The sequence below is a fragment of the Aythya fuligula genome, chromosome Z (genome assembly GCF_009819795.1).
Source record: "Aythya fuligula isolate bAytFul2 chromosome Z, bAytFul2.pri, whole genome shotgun sequence".
Lineage (NCBI taxonomy): Eukaryota > Metazoa > Chordata > Aves > Anseriformes > Anatidae > Aythya > Aythya fuligula.
In genome coordinates this window covers 44,521,001-44,541,762 of record NC_045593.1, presented here as the reverse complement: position 1 = coordinate 44,541,762, position 20,762 = coordinate 44,521,001, and the positions used below count along the sequence as shown (strand labels likewise).

The following is a 20,762-nucleotide window of genomic DNA, read 5'->3' as shown; positions in this document are numbered from 1 at the left end:
TGAGTGGTAAAGCAAGTACAAGTTTTTCTTCCACAGGATAGCAGGCATACGGCCTCTTCCCCACCTACCCCAGGTGTAAGCAGGACTGACTGCTTGCCATTTCTCTTCTCCTTGTTCAGGTAAGCCATTCAGATACTGATAGGAAAGCTGCACCATACAAGATTTTTCCCCCACTTTCTGTAATTTGTTTATTTATTGTTAAATGAATTATTTATTGTAATTTGCCCAGGGAAGTGGTGGAGTCACCATCCCTGGAGGTCTTTAAAAGACATTTAGATGTAGAGCTTAGGGATATGGTTTAGCTGAGGACTTGTGTTAGGTCAGAGGTTGGACTCGATGATCTTGAGGTCTCTTGCAACCTAGAAATAATTCTGTGATTCTGTTTTTATTTTTCATGAGCAACTTGTTTAGCACGTCAGGTATTTCTTCCTGGGGTGGCAAGCCTGATGAGCCACACGGGTTACACGGGGCCGGATTCAATTCCTTGTGGTGTGGAAATGCCCCTTGCTTCACGCTCTTCTTCAACAGCCACCGTGACCGCCCATGCCACCGCACTCACCCTTTGACTACCAGGAAAACACCCAGGGCACAGCCCAAGCACCCTTCTCCCTCAGCAGGGCCCCGCCATGGCGGACAGCCCCCCCCCCCCCCCCCGCCCCGCCCCGCCCCGGCGCTGGCAGCGGGCGTGAGGCGGGGCCGTGCTGCCGGAAGGGCCGCGCGGACGGCGGCGCTGCGGGACCGGCGGCTCTTCCGCCGCGGCCTGATGGCGGGGCGGCCATAGGGGACGCGCGGCCGGTGAGTGCGCGGCGGGGGGCGCCGAGCGGGGACGGGGACGGGGACGGGGCCTGCGGGGTGGCTTCGTGGCTCGGCGGGTGTGGGGGGGGCGGCCTTGAGGTGAGGTGGCGGCCGTTGTGTTTTTCCGTTGCCGCCGTTGGGCGGGATGGCGGCGTCCCCCTGGTGAGACGCCGCGGGGTGGGAGCGCGGCCCCCCCGGGACAGGCGTGAGGTGAGAGCAGAGCTCCTCTGTGTCAGAGCCAAGCCAGTAGATAGCAAACACTGATGCCCCTGAGGGCGCCTTTGGGGCCTGAAAATTAAAAAAAAAAATAAAAAAATCAGCACCATCAAGCACTGTGCTCCCGTATCAAAGCCAACACAAGCGTATTTCCTGCTTCTCAAGCGCTTCTCTGTAGCTTTCGCTGCAGTTCAAGCTCATACATCTTATTTTGGATTCATTTTTTTTTTCTGGCTTGGTTCTGTGTGGCGGTAGTTAAACAACCCAGCGTTCAGGGTAGGTGTAAGCACTGCCTCTGGTGCTTGGCTGGTATCTCCCAGGCAGTGCCCACTTTCACAGTCCACGCAGGCCCGAACTACCTTGCAGCTCGAGTTGCAGCTCTGTAAGTATTTTACAGTAAGAGCGCAGGCATGACCACGTCTGGGGAGCTAATTGGTAACGCAGATATTACTTGTTTCAGATAATACTCCATTACTGCAGAATAGGCATACTTAGTAGCCAATAACACGAAACCTCTGACTGGCCAGTTAGCTAAAAAGTGCAAAGTGCGTTGGGCAGCGCAGGATTGTTTCTTAATCGTCATGTGATCTTTGCTCTACAGGCAGGTTGCAGGAGTTAAGCAACACCTCTGATCGCAATTTTCATCCTGAACAAGGTGAATAGTATTGACAATAGGGGAAGGGAAATTTGTTGATGTAAACTGGCTGTTAGGACATCCTCTTTATTGCCTTCTACATATATTCTACACATGCCAAAGCCTTTTCAGTGATCCTTTCAAAGTGTTGCTGTACTGAGATGAGACTGGTGTGGACTCTGAGAAGTGTTTATCTGTCTGAAGTGCATGAAGGGCTTCTTAAGCAAAAAAGCCATGGGCTGTCTCTGCGGTGAGGGACAACCAGATGCGGGTTTTAAGCATGTTAAGACAAGAAACCTCTATGATTTTGAACTTTTTTGATGGGAACAAATTTTGCTTTCCAGCAAGACTTGCTTGCCTTTATGGTATTACAGAACCACAGCTTTGGTTGTTAATAACAAATAATAACCAGTGCGCTTATGTTTATTACTTGATTATTTTTAAAATACTGTTTTTAACTTTTTAATTTCTAGCTGGGAATCACTACATTGAATAGCAATAACCATGGGAGATGCTGCAAAACCTCCCTTTGCCAAACAAGATAAGAAACCAGAAATGTGTGAAGAAGAATTAAAAGGAAGTCCATTACAGAAAGACTGCCAAGCCATGGATGAATATGGGAATGGCCATAGCAATAAAATGGATATCAGCATGCAAAAGAAGAGGGGAACACCAGGTCATTATGGAAATAGTCCTAGGCGAGGGCCACGTAATATTTTGAGTAGCCCACATTCACTTAAAAACATAACTCACAGTCAAGGATTGAAGTTCAGCGATACCCAAAAAGATCAAATAAAGAAGTGGATATCTGATGACCACCGTGGTACTTCTGACAGCTGGAGAGAGTACAGATCTGTAGCATGGATCCCCATGCACAGCAGGACAAGAAAGGACTCTTATCATGAGGTTGAAGGTGCAGGAAACAGAAATGTAAGACGACAACTTCAGAAAGACTTAACAAATGAAGACGTTCCAGAGATGCAGAAAGGAAACCCTGGTAATCAACACATTTGTTTATTTTTACATAGCTATACAGTAGCTTTTTGTATGTGTTACTGAAAAAGTAAAATGTCAAGAATCACCCTTAACACAAAAGTTATATGATATGATACAGAACTTGTTTTATAAATTGTGTTGACTTGTTAAATTAGCTTTTAAATGGTAGGAGTTAGATTGCAGCATCTGTGTGTTATCCCTGTTTGCAGTTTCTCTGTTAATATTTGATTGAATCTGTCAAGGCCAATAAGGGATTTTTCAGTTAAGTTGCTGCAGGATAAGATTTTGGCACTACTAAGGAGGTCCATAAAAACACATCTTAATGAAGACTGAAAACAATGCACCATAGGTGTTGATGTGAGCAAGAAACAGTGGTACATCAAGAACAAAAACAATCATTCTCTGTGTATATTAAACTTAGCTGGGGTAATTGATACTAATATTGAGAGTACAAACTCTAAATACTGAAATGAAGAGAAGGACAGGCTGGAGTGGGGATAAAGTAATCGATATCATCACGTCTGCACTGAACATGAGTATCAGAAGGAAGTGTCAGTGGACCAGAGCGGTGAGAAGAATGAGAGACTAGTACACCAGGGGTGCTATTAGTAGGGGACTTCCTGTTAAAAAGAAATCTCTCTTATTTTGGTGAAGTGTAATGGTCAAAACAAATATTGATCTGCCCTCCTTCTGAGAAGGAAAAGTATTGCTGGTTGATGCAAAGATGTCCAGGAATTAATTGTCCTTTCCCTTGTTATCAATTGTAAAAAAAAAAAAAAAAAAAAAAAAAAACAAAAAAAAAACACCTGTGAGCTGGTGCCCAGTGTCTTTCATTGTCAACCTTGTTAATTGTACACTTGTCATCTTAGATGGAAAGAGCAGAGTAGAATACTTTCTCAAATTTATTTTCAATTTTGTTGTGTTTACTGAACTGTATTTGCTTGAAACTTCAGGAACTTGCTGAAAAAGATTTTTGGAATGTGACAATCACATCTAAGACTTTACTCAGAATAAGGGGGTTACTGGCAAGTAGGAAAGGGCAAGTATCTCTTAAAAATTCAATAAAAAATGGTGTGCAACTTTAATTTTGGGAATCTATTGTGCAACAAATATTGTAACCTACTGTAAGTATTTGGAAGGTAGCAAAGAAATGAGTAGCAGTAAACATGGATTTGTTGAGGAGAAAGTACTTTGAGTCCTTCTGATTTATTTACTGAAAATGTTGATCGGTTCCTGCAGTTATGGGAAAGGCAGTTGGTAGATGCTGCTAGTAGTACTCTGAGCACTTGTATGCCAGTCCTATAAGTAAACCAGGAGAAATTTCTTTAGATAAAATTAATAAGGAAAGGTTCAAGGAAAGGTTGGGTGTGGTGCTCAGGGTCAAGATTTTTAAAGCTACTTAGTGCTTACAGAGGAAAATGATAAGTAGGTAGCTGTCACGCACTCCTGCAAAGATGTTTCTTTAATACACTCTTTTCTACAATGTGTGTCTGAATTGATCAGAAAAAAAGTAGTCAAATGTTGTGGGTCATAGGAGTTTTAGCAAGACTCAGTACAGAAAATGAAAGGGATTTATTACATTAAGACCAACTTATTTTTCTGTTCTTTGGAACTTGCTTTGGAGAGTACTATCCCCATGACATATTTATTCCAGCATAAGCTTCTGCTGCCAAAAGGAATTATGTTACTGTTCTTGCCCTGTTCCTGTTTACAACAGTAATGCACACATGCTGTTCAGTGAACTGAATCAAAAAAATGGTTGAAGATTCACAACTGCGGTGTTTTTCTGCCAGTTATTAAGAGATAAAAATTGTGGTCACAGGGAAGAACTCCACATACATTTGGTAGACCAGTTATGTTTTGTCATTTATTTTTCTAATTATTATAAACAAAAACCTCATGGTATAACAATGGTTTTAGAGTTTAGGTAAGTTACGTAAACTTTCTCAGAAGCAGGGAACTTTGGAAATTCCATGCATCTGCACATTCTGTGTAGATACCTTTCATTTGAACAGCTAAGATGCAATCTAAAATGAATATCCGTGAAAATCCAGCCTATACGTATTCATTCCTGAGTTCTAGTAGAAACTTCTGCTTCAAAATAATTACAAAGCTTAAAAGAAGTGGTATTTGCAGTCCTTAGATACAGAACTTTTGCTGTAAACATAAGCTTTCTAGCCATGTTTGTTGTGCAAGTTACGTAGCTTTATTAACCAATGTGTATGAATACTTAGCCAGTTCATTATTTATTGATGTGTAGCCAAAAAGTATTACTGCTGTTTTTTTTTCATTTGTCTACTTAATAACGTGAAGGCAATAGCGATCAATGTGTTGGTTTAATTGAAAGGCAAGTACACATTAAGAGACAGGTACTACTGGCGATAATAAATTATGTCAGCTAACCTACTACTGCTATATCGTAGTGCAGTTAGCTCTTAGAAATTATTCATATTGGCCTACAGTCACTAAATCCGTGATAGCCTTGGTGGCCTATGGGTTGCTTCACTTTATAGTTTGTACGTGTACCTAAGCCTCACAAGGCATCCTATTCTATCTTTTCTTTATAATGACATATAGATACGTCCCAAGTAGGCAGTGAAAGCTATTGCATTTAACTTCTTGTTAAAACTGGCAAAAAAAAAAAAAAAACTATATAAATAAGGTTGCTGGCCGTTTTCAGTGAGACAAACTAGTGTTTCATGGCAGCTCAAAACAGAGATACTATAGTACTATAGGTTCTGACATAGCTATACACTCTTGCTAGCAATACTAGACATGCATGGAACAGATTATGGTACTGTGCAGGGCAGATGATTTGTTTTACATCTTCCTTGGCTCTCACAGACATAGAGTGAAAATTAAACAAAACCTAAAATGTTTTATTTTGAAGTTATTTGACATGTTTATTCTCATAACTCTTTCTAAGAAATGAAGAAACTCAAGAAAACAAGGAGGTCAAGAAGAACTAGAAAAGATGAGTGTGATCACGATGATGAAGTGGACGGTCCAGTTATAGATGAACCTCAGCTGTCAGCAAAAGAGCTTCTAGGGTTGCAACAAGCTGAAGAACGCTTGAAGCGAGACTGCATTTACAGACTGAAGAAGGTGTCACTGTCTTTACCTGTATTGTTGTTTCTTAATTTTTTAATCTTGGAATTAAGATGTAGAGGATACACTTTGAGCAATTTCTCTGACTCTAGCTAGAAAGTCATTATATAATTAATGTAACTGACTAAATTGATACTGTTAATGACTTGGCAAGAGAAGGCAAGTTCTCCTGTGTTTTTTACCAACTAAGTTGTGATTTGGCAGCAGGATGAGCACAAAAAAGGCTGCTCCTTTAGTTCATCGATTACCATTAGTTCGCTAGAGACTGGGGCAGTGTATCAGAAGAAAATAATAGTATATTCTATATTCTGCCAGGTGTTGTTTTTTTTCTAAACACAAAAGCAAGATGTTGGTCTTGTTTGACCCAGTAGCACTGTTCTTCTGGCATTGTATCTGATATTCAAATTTTATGATTGTAATGACACAGTCGGAACAGCTAGAGTGTTCCTGGATTTCAGCGTTACAATCACTCAGCAAGGGTATTGAATAAGATGAAGGTAATGTTAATCTATATCTTAAGGGTTTTTTTGTGTTTGTTTTTTTTTTTTACTGTCTTTATTTTAGCAACCTCGAAGCTATCCATCAGCAAAATATGCCTGCAAGTTGTGTGATGTTTTGATTGAGTCAGTGGCTTTTGCTCATAAGCATATTAAGGAGAAGAGACACAAGAAAAGCATAAAGGTGAGTTAAGGACAGTAGCAGAAACATAAAATGCAGATCTATGAAACTGTCATCACTTTGCTAATAATGAAACTGCATTATCTAAAATCAATCCTCATTTATTTTTTTCTGTATTTGAAGCTCCTTGAAAGCATTCAAATAGTGATGCTGGTAAAAAGAGTAAATTTGGAACCTGGACTCTGCTTCCACCTTCACCTTTGGAATTTAATTTGTACTTTTTCACATCTGTTATTAAAGAAAGTTCTCATTTAAAGTGTCACTCAGTAATACTTGGTACCGGTGGTTTAAGTATGGCAAACAGCTGTAACAACTAACTCTTCTGCAATTCTCTTGTTTTACTTGTGGATTAGTTATGTTTATTCACCTGATTTATTGGGAGGTGTCCCGGCAGGGGGCTTGGAACAAGATGATCACAGAATCACAGAATTGGCTTGGAACAAGATCATCACAGAATCACAGAATTGTCTAAGTTGGAAGAGACCTCAAGATCATCGAGTGCAACCTCTGACCTAACACTAACAAGCCCTCCACTAAACCATATTGCCAAGTTCAACATCTAAACGTCTTTCAAAGACCTCCAGGGATGGTGACTCCACCACTTCCCTGGGCAGCCCGTTCCAATGCCTCACAACCCTTTCGGGAAAGAAGTTCTTCCTAACATCCAACCTAAATCTCCCCTGGTGCAACTTTAGCCCGTTCCTCCTCGTCCTGTCACCAGGCACGTGGGAGAACAGACCAACCCCCACCTCGCTACAGCCTCCTTTAAGGGACCTGTAGAGAGCAATAAGGTCGCCCCCGAGCCTCCTTTTCTCCAGGCTGAACAAGCCCAGCTCCCTCAGCCACTCCTCGTAGGACTTGTTCTCCAGGCCCCTCACCAGCTTCGTCACCCTTCTCTGGACTCGCTCGAGCACCTCGATGTCCTTCTTGTAGCGAGGGGCCCAAAACTGAACACAGTGCTCGAGGTGCGGCCTCACCAGAGCCGAGTACAGGGGGACGATCACTTCCCTAGCCCTGCTGGCCACACTGCTTCTTATGCAAGCCAGGATGCCGTTGGCCTTCTTGGCCACCTGAGCACACTGCTGGCTCATATTCAGCCGACTATCAAGCACTACTCCCAGGTCCTTCTCTGCCTGGCAGCTCTCCAACCACTCCTCTCCCAGCCTGTAGCTCTGCTTGGGGTTATTGCACCCCAGGTGCAGGACCCTCAGTTGACCTCAGCCCATCGGTGCAGCCTATCCAGATCCTTCTGCAGTGCCTTCCTGCCCTCGAGCAGATCCACGCACGCGCATAGCTTGGTGTCATCTGCGAACTTACTGAGGGTACGCTCGATCCCCTCATCCAGATCATCGATAATATCTGATGTTTATTTTACTTTCTCTGCTTGGAGTAGACAACTATCTTATTCAGGTTTACTGCTTCCTCATTAACTTCTACCCTTTCTTCATAGGTGATGAAAGGGTTGATGGTCTTTTTTATGTTTCATATAACTACATGTATCTACACACACACACACTGCATATTACTGAAGCCTTCTGGAATATGTTTTTTTTTTATACCTGCTATGTTTTCTCTTTTGTTAATTCTTCCTTTCAGTTACTTCCACTGTATTGAAAACCTGTGTTAGTGTTAATTGAGATGAGTTGTATGCATTCATTCTAGTGCATTAAGCTACTGACCAGAATCATTAAAACATTAGTCTTATTATCTTTAAAGGAAAAGCAAGAGGAACAGATGCTGAGCACCCTGCCTCCTCCAACAGCTTCACAGATTAAAGCTATTGGTGTTGCAATTGAAAATGTAGTACAGGAGTTTGGCTTAAGTAATGAAGATTTAGAAGAAAGGCTCAACATTAAAACAGTGATGGAAGATGTGCTGCATCAAAAATTGCCAGGTATTATTTGTGACTTGTTCTAAATGCTAGTGTCCTGGTTTCAGTTAGGACAGATTTAATTTTCTTCCTAGTAGCTGGTAGGGTGCTAAGTTTTGGCTTAGGATGAGAAGAGTGCTGATAACACCCCGATGTTTTAATTGTTGCAGAGCAGTGCTTATACCAAGCCAAGGACATCTCAGCCTTTTGCTCTGTCCTGCCAACAGGCAGGCTGGGGGTGCAGTAAGAGCTGGGAGGGGACAGACCCAGGACAGCTGACCCAAACTAGCCAAAGGGGTATTCCATACCATCTGGGGTCATGCTAAACAATATATAGGGGTGGCTAGCCATGGGGAGGAGGGCCAGACTGCTCGGGGTTAGGCTGGGCATCGGTCAGCAGGTGATGAGCAATTGCAATGTGCATCACTTGTTTCATACACAGTAGTAGTAGTAGTACTGTTATCATCATTATTATTATTATTGTTGTTATTATTTTCCTGTCCTAATAAACTGTCTTTATCTCAACTCACAGGCTTCACTTTCACATTTCTCTCCCCCATCCCAGAGAGGGAGGGGGGAGGGTGAGCAAATGGCTGTGTGGTGTTTAGCTGCCAGCTGGGTAAAACCACAACAGCCAGCTATGTCAATTCTAAAAAAATCACAAAGGTGAAGACTTAATTAAAAGCCTTGACTATTTGAATACTAAAACACTATATTTGGTTTCTAATCTGTTAACCAATATGAAGTGGCAACATAGTCTCATATCAGAATTAAGAATTAAGTGGTACTCATGACCCAAACAGACCTGTAGTAAAAAGTAAAGATGAGCAGGATGTGGGGAGCATTTGGTCTTCATGGTAGGCCTTTACTAGCTACAGAATGAGAGGTACAATTTATTAACTGACTTCTGTTCTATTGGATGATTCTTCTTGAGTTCTTGTGATTATTAAAACCAGAAGTAGGTGTAAGATCTATTGGTAATGTTGTAAAGTAGCTACAGACTTAAAATTGGGTGTAGAATAAATGTATTATAAATCTTTTTCATTGCAGAGTGCTCATTAAGATTGTATGGCTCCTCCTGTAGCGGATTTGGTTTCAAAACTTCGGACATAAACATAGATATCCAGTTTCCTGCCAGTGTAAGTAAGACTATTTCATTAAATCTGTTGGAGTGCTTTGCACCTTTGAGTGTAGTTTAAATATAAATTAAAAAGTGGTAATAGAACTTCTTATGAAAAAGCATTAGGAAAAACAGAGCTACCACATCAATACTGTCTTAAAATAACATCTCTTGCTGCATAGGGCCAGTATTGGTCAGGTATTGTAACATGACTTCGTGCTTTATCAAATCTTCCTTCTAAAAATCTGAAATCTGCTAAAACATCTGGACTCCTAGCAGTCCGGTGGGAAAGGTCAAGCTAATTGTCTTCTTTTAAAGCTGAATTAAATGGATGATCTTGCTTCTGTACTATACTACATGCATTAGAATTTGATTGCTACATTATTTTTGAGCCATGAAACTATTTTACATCATTTGTTTGTGAGCTAATGTAAAGTCTTCCTTTGTTATGCTCATTGTTTCTGTATATTTTTGTGCTTGAAACTTTGAAAGAAATTCAGGATGGTGAAAACCTTGTGCTTCCATGCTTAAGCTCATTTCTGGTTTGACAGCCTCATAGCTAAAATCTTGCATTTCCTCAGCGAAACAAACATTGAAATGTAATGGAGAAAAGAACGATCCAAGTTCATAGAATACATATAAAAGCTGTGATTTTAATCTCTTACGCGAGGTCCACTACTGTCAGAAGGCAATTGTATTTAAGCACACTGAAACAGTATTTTTCATTGTGTTTTTTTTTTTTGTTTCACAACCAAGTCTTTGATAGAGATGAGAACAGATATACTTAGAGTTACTCCAGGATATTTTTCATTTGTCTTCTTTCTGATATACTTTGATGATAATTAAGAATTAAGAGCAGGTTCTTCTCAGTTGCTCTTACTGTTTCCCCATTGCTTCCCCTCTCTGGAAGAAAAACGGAACTGTCCTAGAGGCAATGTTTTACAATTCTTTTTGAATTGTAGAAAATCACCTTTTTCACAGCAGTTAAAACAGCTTTATTACTTCTATTCACAGATGAGTCAACCAGATGTTCTCTTACTTGTTCAAGAAAGTCTGCAGAACAGTGGTAAGAAAAAATTGCTTCCTTTTCAATTCAATTAAACTATTATTGCTTAGTAGTGTTGAATGTCATCTCAAAGATGGAATCATAGAATGGTTTGTACTGGAAGGGACATTAAAGATCATCTCATTCCATTACCCTCCTGTCAAGGGCAGGGACATCTTCTGCTAGACCAGGTTGCCCAAAGGTCCCATCCAATCTGGCGTTATGCACTTCCAGGGATGGGGCATCCACAGCTTCTCTGGACAACCTGTTCCACTGCCTCACTATCCTTATAGTAAAGAATTCCTTCCTGATATCTAATGTAAATCTACCGTTCTTTAATTTAAAACTATTTTTCCTTGTCCTATCACTACATTCCCTGACAAAGTCCCTCTCCTGCTTGAACAGGTATACCACGTGACTGTGAGGTTTTTAAAAATAATTTGAAACTGAAAAATATTGCAGAAAATACTACATCATTGCAAGCAAAACTTACACTTGTGTTTATAGACAGTTTTATGACTTCTGGAGTACCGTCATTCCTAATGAGACATTTTCTTCTGTATTACAAGGGAAGAAGGTGGAATGTGCTGCATCTCTTTCCTGAGACAGCTATTAACTATATATAGTACCAAAAGTAGCCTGGGATTTTCTAACTTGTCATCAGACCATGTTGATTGTGGTCTGTTTTCTTATAACTGCATGACTATTAATGTCGTGAGCTAATGTACACCTGTTTTTTCAGGTAATGAATACAACTGTATGTACTAATAAAGGCAAGTAACATTTAAGATCTTAAAAAATGCACTCAAACCAATTAGGACATACCCAGGCAAAAAATCAAAAGACGGGAAAGAAATTTTGTCCTTTTAAATACAGATTTTGACAAGTAACTTTTTGACTTTTTTGCCTTGCTTTGTGTCCATAGATGAGAAATCAGATTTTATGGCTGCAAACAAGTACAATAAACATGCATGTATTTTCTGACCTAGATTTTTTCATTCCTCACAACCTCCTTCCCCAGCCATTTTATGTACATGTTCTTCTCTGATGAGTAGACTGTTACAGCCTTTGAGGATGGGGTTATTTATTCCTCAATCAGCATGGAAGAATAGAGGAACTTAAAATCTGTAATATGTTCTGAAACCACACAATGTTTTCTTTAATATATTGTCCAAAGACTTTTTCTATGAGTCAAGAGATACAGGGACAGAGTATTAGGCATTTGAGTTAGCTCAGTGGCAAAAGCAAGGTATTTTCAAAGAGATCATGTGTCCTGGTGGCTAGATGGGAACAAGAAGATTTCAGTTTCACAGTTCTTAAGTTGGGTACCTAAATATTTTATTGTTTCTTCTGCACTTGATCCAGTGAAACACTGAAGTATCAAGTAGTAAGTCCAGTGTGGATCAATATCACTTCAACTGGAAGGACTGCAGTTGCATTTCTACTTCTTGGTGTTAAGAAAAAAAAATGAAGCTGAATTATATTTGGAAAGCTATATAAAGAATAGGGGGAGTCAAAGGGAGTAGAAGCGTAGCAGGGAGACATGTCTTCTTGTTAGGAAGCCTGTTCTAATACTTGCATAAAGCAACACTAGATTACCAGGGAAAATAAGATTCGTTGCTTTATTTCCACCTAATACTAAGGTAACACTATTTCTTTCATCTTTTGCACTAATGTTGTTTACAGATACCATTGGTCTGTCTGTATGCCTGTATTACTGAAGTTGTTCAGGAGTTTAACCTGCCTAAGTTTCAGCTAGTACTTAATCAGAGTATACCTGTTTAAATATACCTACTATATGTATGAGTTTTGAAAAGTTCATTTTTTCTTAAGCATTTTCTCAAATAGCAACTCTTATTATAGACCATACTCTTACTATTGCATTTGAAAAACTTGCTTTAAAGTAGTGAATGATTATCAGATCTGATAAACTGCATTCTTGGCTGAGTTAATAAAATCATGAATTTTGAGGTAATTAAGAAATTAAATGTCAGAAAATAGCTGCACTTCTCTAGTTGCGTCCAGGTCAACGTATTTGCACAAATACAGGCTGGGTAGAGAATGGATTGAGAGCAGCCCTGCGATCAGGGACCTGGGAGTGTTGGTTGATGAGAAGCTCAATGTGAGCTGGCAAGGTGCACTTGCAGCCCAGAAAGCCAACTGCATCCTGGGCTGCACCAAAAGCAGCGTGGCCAGCAGGGTGAGGGAGGTGATTGTCCCCCTCTGCTCTGCTCTCGTGAGACCCCACCTGGAGCACTGCATTCAGCTCTGGGGCCCCCAGCACAAGAAGGACATGGACCTGCTAGAGCAGGCCCAGAGGAGGGCCACAAGGATGATCAGAGGGCTGGAGCACCTCTCCTATGAAGACAGGCTGAGGGAGTTGGGGTTGTTCAGCCTGCAGAAGAGAAGGCTCTGGGGAGACCTTACAGCAGCCTGCCAGTGCCTAAAGGGGGCCTACAGGAAGGTGGGGAGGGACTCCTTGGCAGCGATTGTATTGATTCAAGGAGTAAAGAATTTAAACTAAAAAAGGGTAGATTTAGATTAGAAACAAGGAAGAAATTCTTTACTCAGAGTATGATGAGGAAGTGGAACACGTTTCCCGGAGAAGCTGTGGATGCCCCATCCCTCCAAGTGTTTGAGGCCAGGCTGGATGGGGCTTTGGGCAAACTGGTCTGGTGGGAGGTGTCCCTGCCCATGGCAGGGGTTGGAACTGGGTGATCTTTAACGTCCCTCTCAACCTAAACCATTCTATGATTCAATGTTATTTTCTGTCAGTACCATAGTTAATGTGGCTTTTTCTCTTTTTTTTCTCCCTAGAATCATTTATTGAAGTTGATGCGGATTTCCATACTAGAATACCAGTGGTGGTGTGCAGAGAAAAGCAAAGGTCTCTGTTGTCACTTTGTGTATTCTCATAGTATATTACTACATAAATTGTGTGTACCAACATCTGACAAATGACATTTCAGTACTATATTATTACAGTTACATTGATCTTGAAACATAAACTAACACTCATGGGCAAGTCATTCCTAGTCTAGAATAAGAGTGTAAGGGTTGTTCTGGCCTCAGCTGAATATTTCTCAGTCCTTTCAACCATTACGGTTTCCAGCATATACCTTTACTGTTCCATTTGGGATAACTGCTTAACAGGAGTTCCTTTGCTGCCTTCTGGATAACTTAGAAACTTCATTAAATTCAGGTTTTCTTTAAGGGCAAGATCAGTTTGCTTAACCTCACTACTATTTCACAAATTTTATTTTGCCCATGTACTTGATATCACTTAAGATTTATGCAACATTCTGTAAATACTTGCTGGTACAGGTATATAATCAGTTATTTGCTTCTACTTTGATCTCTCACTGTTTGAAAGCGTTTCTTGTTCTGTGGAAACAGTGTAAAAACTATTCTATGATGGGTGTCACGTGGGGAAAATTTTTTTGATTCATAAAGGAAATTGGTACTTTAAGTTTTTGTGTTTTTTTTTTTTTAGTGAATTAATATAATTAGAATTGATGTCACTAGAAATGTACTTAAGTTTGAATTGTACTTGAACACACTTTCACAGAAAGTTACAATGCATATATTTTCAATCTAATCATAAGTTGGTTTTCTGTGGTTCTTTTAATGTAGACAAGCTGTCTTGGAAAGGCTGTTAAATCTTTCATGGCAACCACCTTCTACAATGTTTTGTGAGATGTCTTCTAACCTACCACTCTTCTTACAATACCTTCAATATCTTTTTTTCTCTGTTTTTTAGTGGCCTTATTTGTAAAGTAAGTGCAGGGAATGATAATGCTTATCTGACAACAAACCATTTGGCTACACTTGGAAAACTGGAACCTTCTGTTGTATCTTTAGTGATTGCCTTCAGGTACTGGGCAAAGGTAAGCGTTATTTTTATTCCCCCACCTGTGAAAATATTGAATGAAGGTTGGTACTGTGCTGGTGAGACTGTACATACGGTTTAGAAAACAGTTGTGGAAATGTTCATAGAGTTGGAAAAGGCATATATATTTTTTTATAAACTATAAGTTATACCTTGTTGTTTTATAATGTTCCAGTAAATTTCAGAAGTGGAATTTTCAGATTCAGTTACCGGCATGCAAGGCTATATGTGTCCTGCTCTTCTGTGTTACCAACACCAGAATGTATATGAAGTGGAATTGGTACTTTCACATAAACGTAATCCATCATGAAAAAAAAAAAAAAAGAAAGGAAAGCTGTTTGTTTCCATACGTAGATTAAAACCTTTCTTTTTCAAGATTTTATGTGTGTGCAGTTAAAATATGACTTACAAAAACATAGAAAATCATTTGAACTTCAGTTGTATCCATGTAAAACAAGTCATCATTTTGAAAATGTTCAGTGTGCTGTTTTGCCAGTCTATGTATTCTGACTCTGCTGTATATTTGCAGACCAGAACTCTTAGCTGAGAAGTTTGTAGTAATGTTATCACTCCGGTAATATTATGACTCCTCCGCTTAAGTGGAGGACGTGAATGTTCATGTCTCACAAGACAAGGTCAGAGATACCTGAGTTTCTCTCAGTATGTGTACTGTGGCAGACTTCTGAACAGGAATTAAAATGAGATTTTGCAAGTTGTCTCTTGAAACATCAGTGACTACACAATATATTTTCACAGTTGTGCTGCGTTGATCGTCCTGAAGAAGGAGGTTTGTCACCTTATGTGTTTGCATTAATGGTCATCTTCTTCCTGCAACAGAGGAAAGAGCCTTTTCTACCTGTCTACTTGGGATCTTGGGTATGTATATTAATAAACTGAATATTGTGAGTGAGAGGACAATCCTTTTCACTTTTGGTGATGGTATAACCTGTCAGCTTTTTGCTATACTGAGCAAGCCGTACACCAATCATTTCTGCTGGAACTCAGAAAGAATGTGATTTCAGCCATGCTACACTTAACCTTTATGTACTTGGCCGCAAGGATGCAGTTCACAACCATAGTCCCTGAATTAAGTATTACTGTTGACCCTTTAGTGAGTAAGGAGAGTAGGCCATTGAATAATGCAATTCATAACAACCCACTTCCTCATTTCTTCAGCCTTTCTTCCATACTCTTGAGAACTCTGAATTCATATAGCTATATCCCAAAACAGTGTCTTGGACTTTAACATCTAATGCTTCATTTCCAGTGAAGAATGTGTAGACCACAGTTAGGGAGCACATTAGCTTAGTCCATTAGCACATTAGTCCATGGGATCAGACTAGGGGTTTAAAGCATGTATTTCTTGACTTTAAAAGCCTGAGATGCATCCTAATATTAGGAGTGCTATTAGGGACAACATCTGGTTTTCCAGGACATCATTCAGCTGTTTGTACCCATGGCATGCATTTTTATTTGTACAGTCACCTGTTAATATTTAGTGTGCATGTTCTAGTTTCCATGAGCAATTACATGGGCCTTGCAGTTAATGATTTCTTTTGCTATGTGATTGACTCATTCCTAAAATTTCTTCACACTGTGCACTGAATGGGAGAAAATCCCTACAGTATATGACCATACAATTAAAATATATGTATTTATTGTACAGTGTGCCAAGACAAGGTTCAGTGAAATATGGATACCCTTCCAAAAGCACTGTGTCCTTGAGAGACTTTTTGTACAGAAGTTTAGGGAGAAGAGAGAAGCAGGCTGGGATACTTCCTAGGGCCTGAAACACCTATTTTTAAACTTTCTTGTATTTTGGCTTACTGCTATATGGGAAATGGTTTAAATTCATGTAATGTTAACTTGTGTTGCTTTTCCTATTTCTTTTAGATTGAAGGATTCTCATTAAACAAATTAACTAATTTTCATATTAAAGAAGTTGAGAATGATGCTGTGGTTTGGCAGCATAACCCCCCTGATGACGCTGAAGTGCCACAAGAAACTTCCCCTAAAAGGGGCAAGGTGTGAACCATTTAATTTACTTCTGTAAAGTCTAGTGGTCTTTGCTGCTTTGGGGGGAGAAAAAAAGAGTTTTCTATTTTTGCGTTGGTTTTGTGTTGCAAAAACGTAAGATGAACTGGAAGATTGCATAACTGACTAGTACCAGTACAAGGCTTACTATGCTTATCTCTTGCTGCTTAGAAGCTGGTAGGTGTTAATTCAATCTCCTTGATAAGACCTTGGGTTTTAATCTGTCGGGTAGGAAAATGAAGCAATTTCATTTCAGAATTAGGTCAAGCATAAGAATGCTGTTTTCTCTTACTGATGTCATCTATCTGGACTTCTGTAAGGCCTTTGACATGGTCACACATGAAGACCTGATCTCCAAATTGGAGAAATGGATTTGAACGGTGGGACCATCCAGTGGATAAGGAAGGAGTTGGCTGGATGATCACACCCAGAGTTGTGGTCAATGGCTCCATGTCCAGGTGGAGGCTGGTGATGAGTGGTGTCCCTAAACAGTCTGTCATGACACCAGTGCAGTTTAATGTCTTTATCAATGGCATAGTGGGATTGAGAGCACCCTCAGCAAGTTTACAGATGACAGCAAGCTGAGTGGTGCAGCTGATATAACAGAAGGAAGGGCTGCCATCCAAAGGGACCTGGACAAGCTGAAGAAGTGGGCCCATGTGAACCGCCTGAGGTTCAACAAGTCTACATGTACATGCAAGGTGCTCTGCACCCTGACATGGACATGGACTGGGAGAAGATCTCATTGAGAGGAGCCCTGCAGAGAAGGACTTGAGGGTTCTGGTGGGTGATAAGCTCAATGTGAGGCAGCAGTATGTGCTTGCAGCCCAGGATGCTGGCCACACCACAGAGGTGTGGCCAGCAGGTGGAGGGAAGTGATTGTGCCCCTCTGCTCTGCCCTTTTGAGGCCCCACCTGGAGTGCTGCATCCAGATCTGAGGCCCCCAGCACAGGAAAGATGCGGACCTGTTAGAACAGATACAGAGGAGGGCCATGAAAATGATTAGAGGGCCAGAACACCTCTGTCTCAGAAAGGCTGAGAGAGCTGGTGATGTTCAGCCTGGAGAAAAAAAGGCTCTGAGGAGACCACATTGTATCCTTTCAGTACTTAAAGGGGGCTTATAAAAAAGATGGAGAGCAATTGTTTTCATGGGCAGATGGGGTTAGGACAAGGGGGGACATTTTTAAACTAAAGAGGGGAGATTTACGTTAGAGATTAGGGGTAAGTTTTTCTCTGTAAGGGTGGTGAGGCACTGAAACAGGTTGCCCAGAGAAGCTGTGAATGTCCCATCTCTGGAAGTGTTCAAGGCTAATTTAGATGAAAACCTGGGCAACCTGATCCAATGGGTGGCATCTCTGCCTATGGCAGGGGGGTTGGAGTTAGATGATTTTTAAGGTCCCTTTCAACCCAAGCCATTCTATGATTCTATGATTAGTTCTGTAACTATTCTTAGAAAGCATTTATTTTATAATAATTGTATGGGCAACAGTGTTACTGTGTAGGTGCATGTTACAACATTGAGCAATAAAGTTTAGGCTCTATTCTGTCAAATGGGATTAGATATGGGTTTTATTTTTTGAAATTTATAAATTATGACACAGACACTTAAATAAGCAATTGTTAATAATTGATACCTTTAACCATTGCTGCAGTCTTTCATTCTGAAGTATTACAGACAAGCTTATGCTATCATTTCTCTTCTGTTTTTCAATTTCTATTGCAATTGCAGGAATATAGAAGCCGGTATCAATTTTGTAATACTACATTTCAGATGGAATACAAGGAAATTGAGCCATCTGATGTTATTCACAAATGCATATTCTAGATTAGCAGATCTTTTAAGATCTCAGTACCTATGTATGCATTATATTATATAAGCTTTTTTTCTGTAATTGACAGGTTCCCTTAGTATTTGATTCAGGACAGCGGTGTTCAGCACCTGCTGGGCAGCTCTGGGTAGAACTGCTTCGTTTCTATGCCTTGGAGTTCAACATGCCTGATTTGGTTATTAGCATACGACTCAAAGAAACGGTGTCTCGTGAATTAAAGGACTGGCCTAAAAAGCGCATTGCTGTGGAAGGTATGTTATCAGACTGCATCAGTAGACTTTATAGAACTGTTACCTTTAATTTTTCAGTGTACGTTCTTGGCTATTAACATCATGCACAGTAACTTAGAATTCTTTAGCACTGAACAGCGATTGATTCCCAATAATACGGTAGAACATGTTTTGGTATAATCAGTTTAGTATTTTGTTTGGCTATTTTTGCAGTATTATCAAAAGTAATATAAGTGGATTTAAAAAAAAAAAAAAAGAGAAGGGGAGGTAATGGAGGGAGGGAGTCTTCAGCACAATGCATAGACTTTATGTGCCTACACAAATCTTTAAAGTAATTAAAAATAGTAGGCTTATTTTTTTAAGGATGTAAGTTATATATTTTTTTAAAATAGGTTAACTTCTACACTGCTGATTCACTGTTTCTTTCTGCTAGACCCATATTCAGTCAAGAGGAATGTAGCAAGAACTTTGAACAGCCAACTAATGTATGAATATATTCTTCACTGCCTGAGAGCAACTTACAAGTACTTTGCCTTGCCTCACAAAAAAGATGTAAAATTGAGCAAAATGTCCTCTCCAAATGCCAATGAGGAGAAATCCCAAAATCTGGACCATGGAAATGATCCCATAAAGCATGAAAATTCTGACTTGCAAAGCTTGGATAATAGAATGAACACAGCAGTAGTGGAAGATCATGTAGTTGAAACCACAGATACTCCCCAGGCACATAAAACTGATTCTTCAAAGGCGTGTGATGGCTCAGAAAGCTTGACAGAAGAAGAATTAGCGGATGATATAAGTCATTTGGGAATTGCTCATGAAGATTCAGACTGCATAGTTGAGGAAGTTATTTCTGGAGATAATGAGGGATTTAAACCAAGTTGTGAGGAGACAGAGAGTGGAAATGAAGAAGAGGAGGAGGAAGAAGAACAAGAAAGAAGATGGAATATCTTGACTACTGAGCAGGGAATAGATGAAGACAGTGATAGCGGAGATCTTCCTGTTACAGTGATTGAGCATGATATAGAGACAAGCTGTAATTCAGACTTGGAAGGTTTTCAAAACACAGCACTTACAGAGAGTGATGAGTTCGGCTTAGAGTGCAGTGGTATAATTGATGACAAGATTGATGTTGATGAGGAGAGCACTGAAGGTACTGATGAACTGGATGAATCCCCACAAAAATTCATGTGTTCAACACAAAGTCAATTATCTGAAATGATTAACTCTGAGGAGGAGGAGGAAGAGGAGGAAGAATCAAGTCTTCTAAGCCAAGCAGTGTGTGGTGGTATCATGAGAGCTGAAGGTGAACTAGATAACACATTCCCTGGATCTGGAGATGAGGATGCACTGTCAGAGGAAGATGATGATTTGTCTGTTACCAATAAATATGAAGACAAACATTTGAAAGAAAATGTGGATGGATCTCAGAGGATCGATTTGAGTCAAGAGGATCTTACTGAAAAGGGAAGTCTTTTGGAAGAGAACATAGGAATAGGACAGTGTTTAGAATCCGAACTCTTTTATGAATTTAGTAAAACAGCTTTTACAAAGGGCAAGGTAAGCAAGCTTTAACAGAACATAAGCATATTGCTTGTGTTCTGTTATCAGATATATGAAAGTACTGCTCGAATTCATTGAAGGGTTATACTTTTTAAAACCAATCTTGCTTTCTGTTCATGCAGTCTCCTACAGTAGTGTGTAGCTTGTGCAAACGGGAAGGTCACTTAAAGAGGGATTGTCCAGAAGACTTCAAGAAAATTGAGCTAGACCCACTGCCACCGCTGACACCCAAATTTTCAGTTATTCTAGATCAAGTTTGTGTCCAATGTTATCGTAAGTTTTTTCCTTTGCATATTGTGGGGAAGAAAAGGATTGTAAAAACCAATGTAATAACCACAGGCTAATGTTATGGAGACCAGTTTATTTGCCACACTGCATCCTACTCTTACAGATATACTTCCTAAGATTTGTAAGGCTACAATAGGATTGTATCTAGAACTTGTATCTGGAGAAATACAAAACAATTCCACACACTGTCTAATTACTCAGGCATCTTAATATAAATATAAGAGTTTAGTTTGGGGTGGAATCTTTTGACTGATGCTTCTAAATAAACCATTTGAGTAATGGTTCTTAGTAAGCAAAGACTTCAATGTTCTAGAAGTCTTCTATGATCTAGAAGTATACTGTTTTATAACACTTCTCCACTTTTATTCTTTTCAGAGTGACACAACTTTCCTCCTTTCTCTCTCACCATTTCTGACCTGACAAAATGCATTATTTGTCTAATTAATGTTTTTCTTTGAACAGGTATT

The 20,762-nt window shown here is 40.0% G+C and overlaps 1 protein-coding gene across 2 annotated transcripts in view; it reads left to right on the top strand.

Moving 5' to 3' along the window:
- The first annotated feature begins 738 nt into the window (after positions 1 to 738).
- Positions 739 to 20,762, top strand: part of TUT7 (terminal uridylyl transferase 7) — a 33,271-nt gene continuing 13,247 nt past the window's right edge. For both annotated transcript variants that reach the window (XM_032205750.1, XM_032205748.1), the window contains exons 1-14: positions 739 to 795; positions 2,119 to 2,642; positions 5,568 to 5,746; positions 6,314 to 6,430; positions 8,144 to 8,321; positions 9,348 to 9,436; positions 10,432 to 10,483; positions 13,280 to 13,349; positions 14,223 to 14,349; positions 15,108 to 15,227; positions 16,245 to 16,376; positions 18,285 to 18,465; positions 18,878 to 20,004; positions 20,130 to 20,280. In XM_032205750.1, coding sequence (XP_032061641.1) covers positions 2,150 to 2,642; positions 5,568 to 5,746; positions 6,314 to 6,430; positions 8,144 to 8,321; positions 9,348 to 9,436; positions 10,432 to 10,483; positions 13,280 to 13,349; positions 14,223 to 14,349; positions 15,108 to 15,227; positions 16,245 to 16,376; positions 18,285 to 18,465; positions 18,878 to 20,004; positions 20,130 to 20,280 — 3,016 coding nt within the window. In that variant the 5' untranslated portion in view covers positions 739 to 795; positions 2,119 to 2,149. The remainder of the gene's footprint in view (positions 796 to 2,118; positions 2,643 to 5,567; positions 5,747 to 6,313; positions 6,431 to 8,143; positions 8,322 to 9,347; positions 9,437 to 10,431; positions 10,484 to 13,279; positions 13,350 to 14,222; positions 14,350 to 15,107; positions 15,228 to 16,244; positions 16,377 to 18,284; positions 18,466 to 18,877; positions 20,005 to 20,129; positions 20,281 to 20,762) is intronic.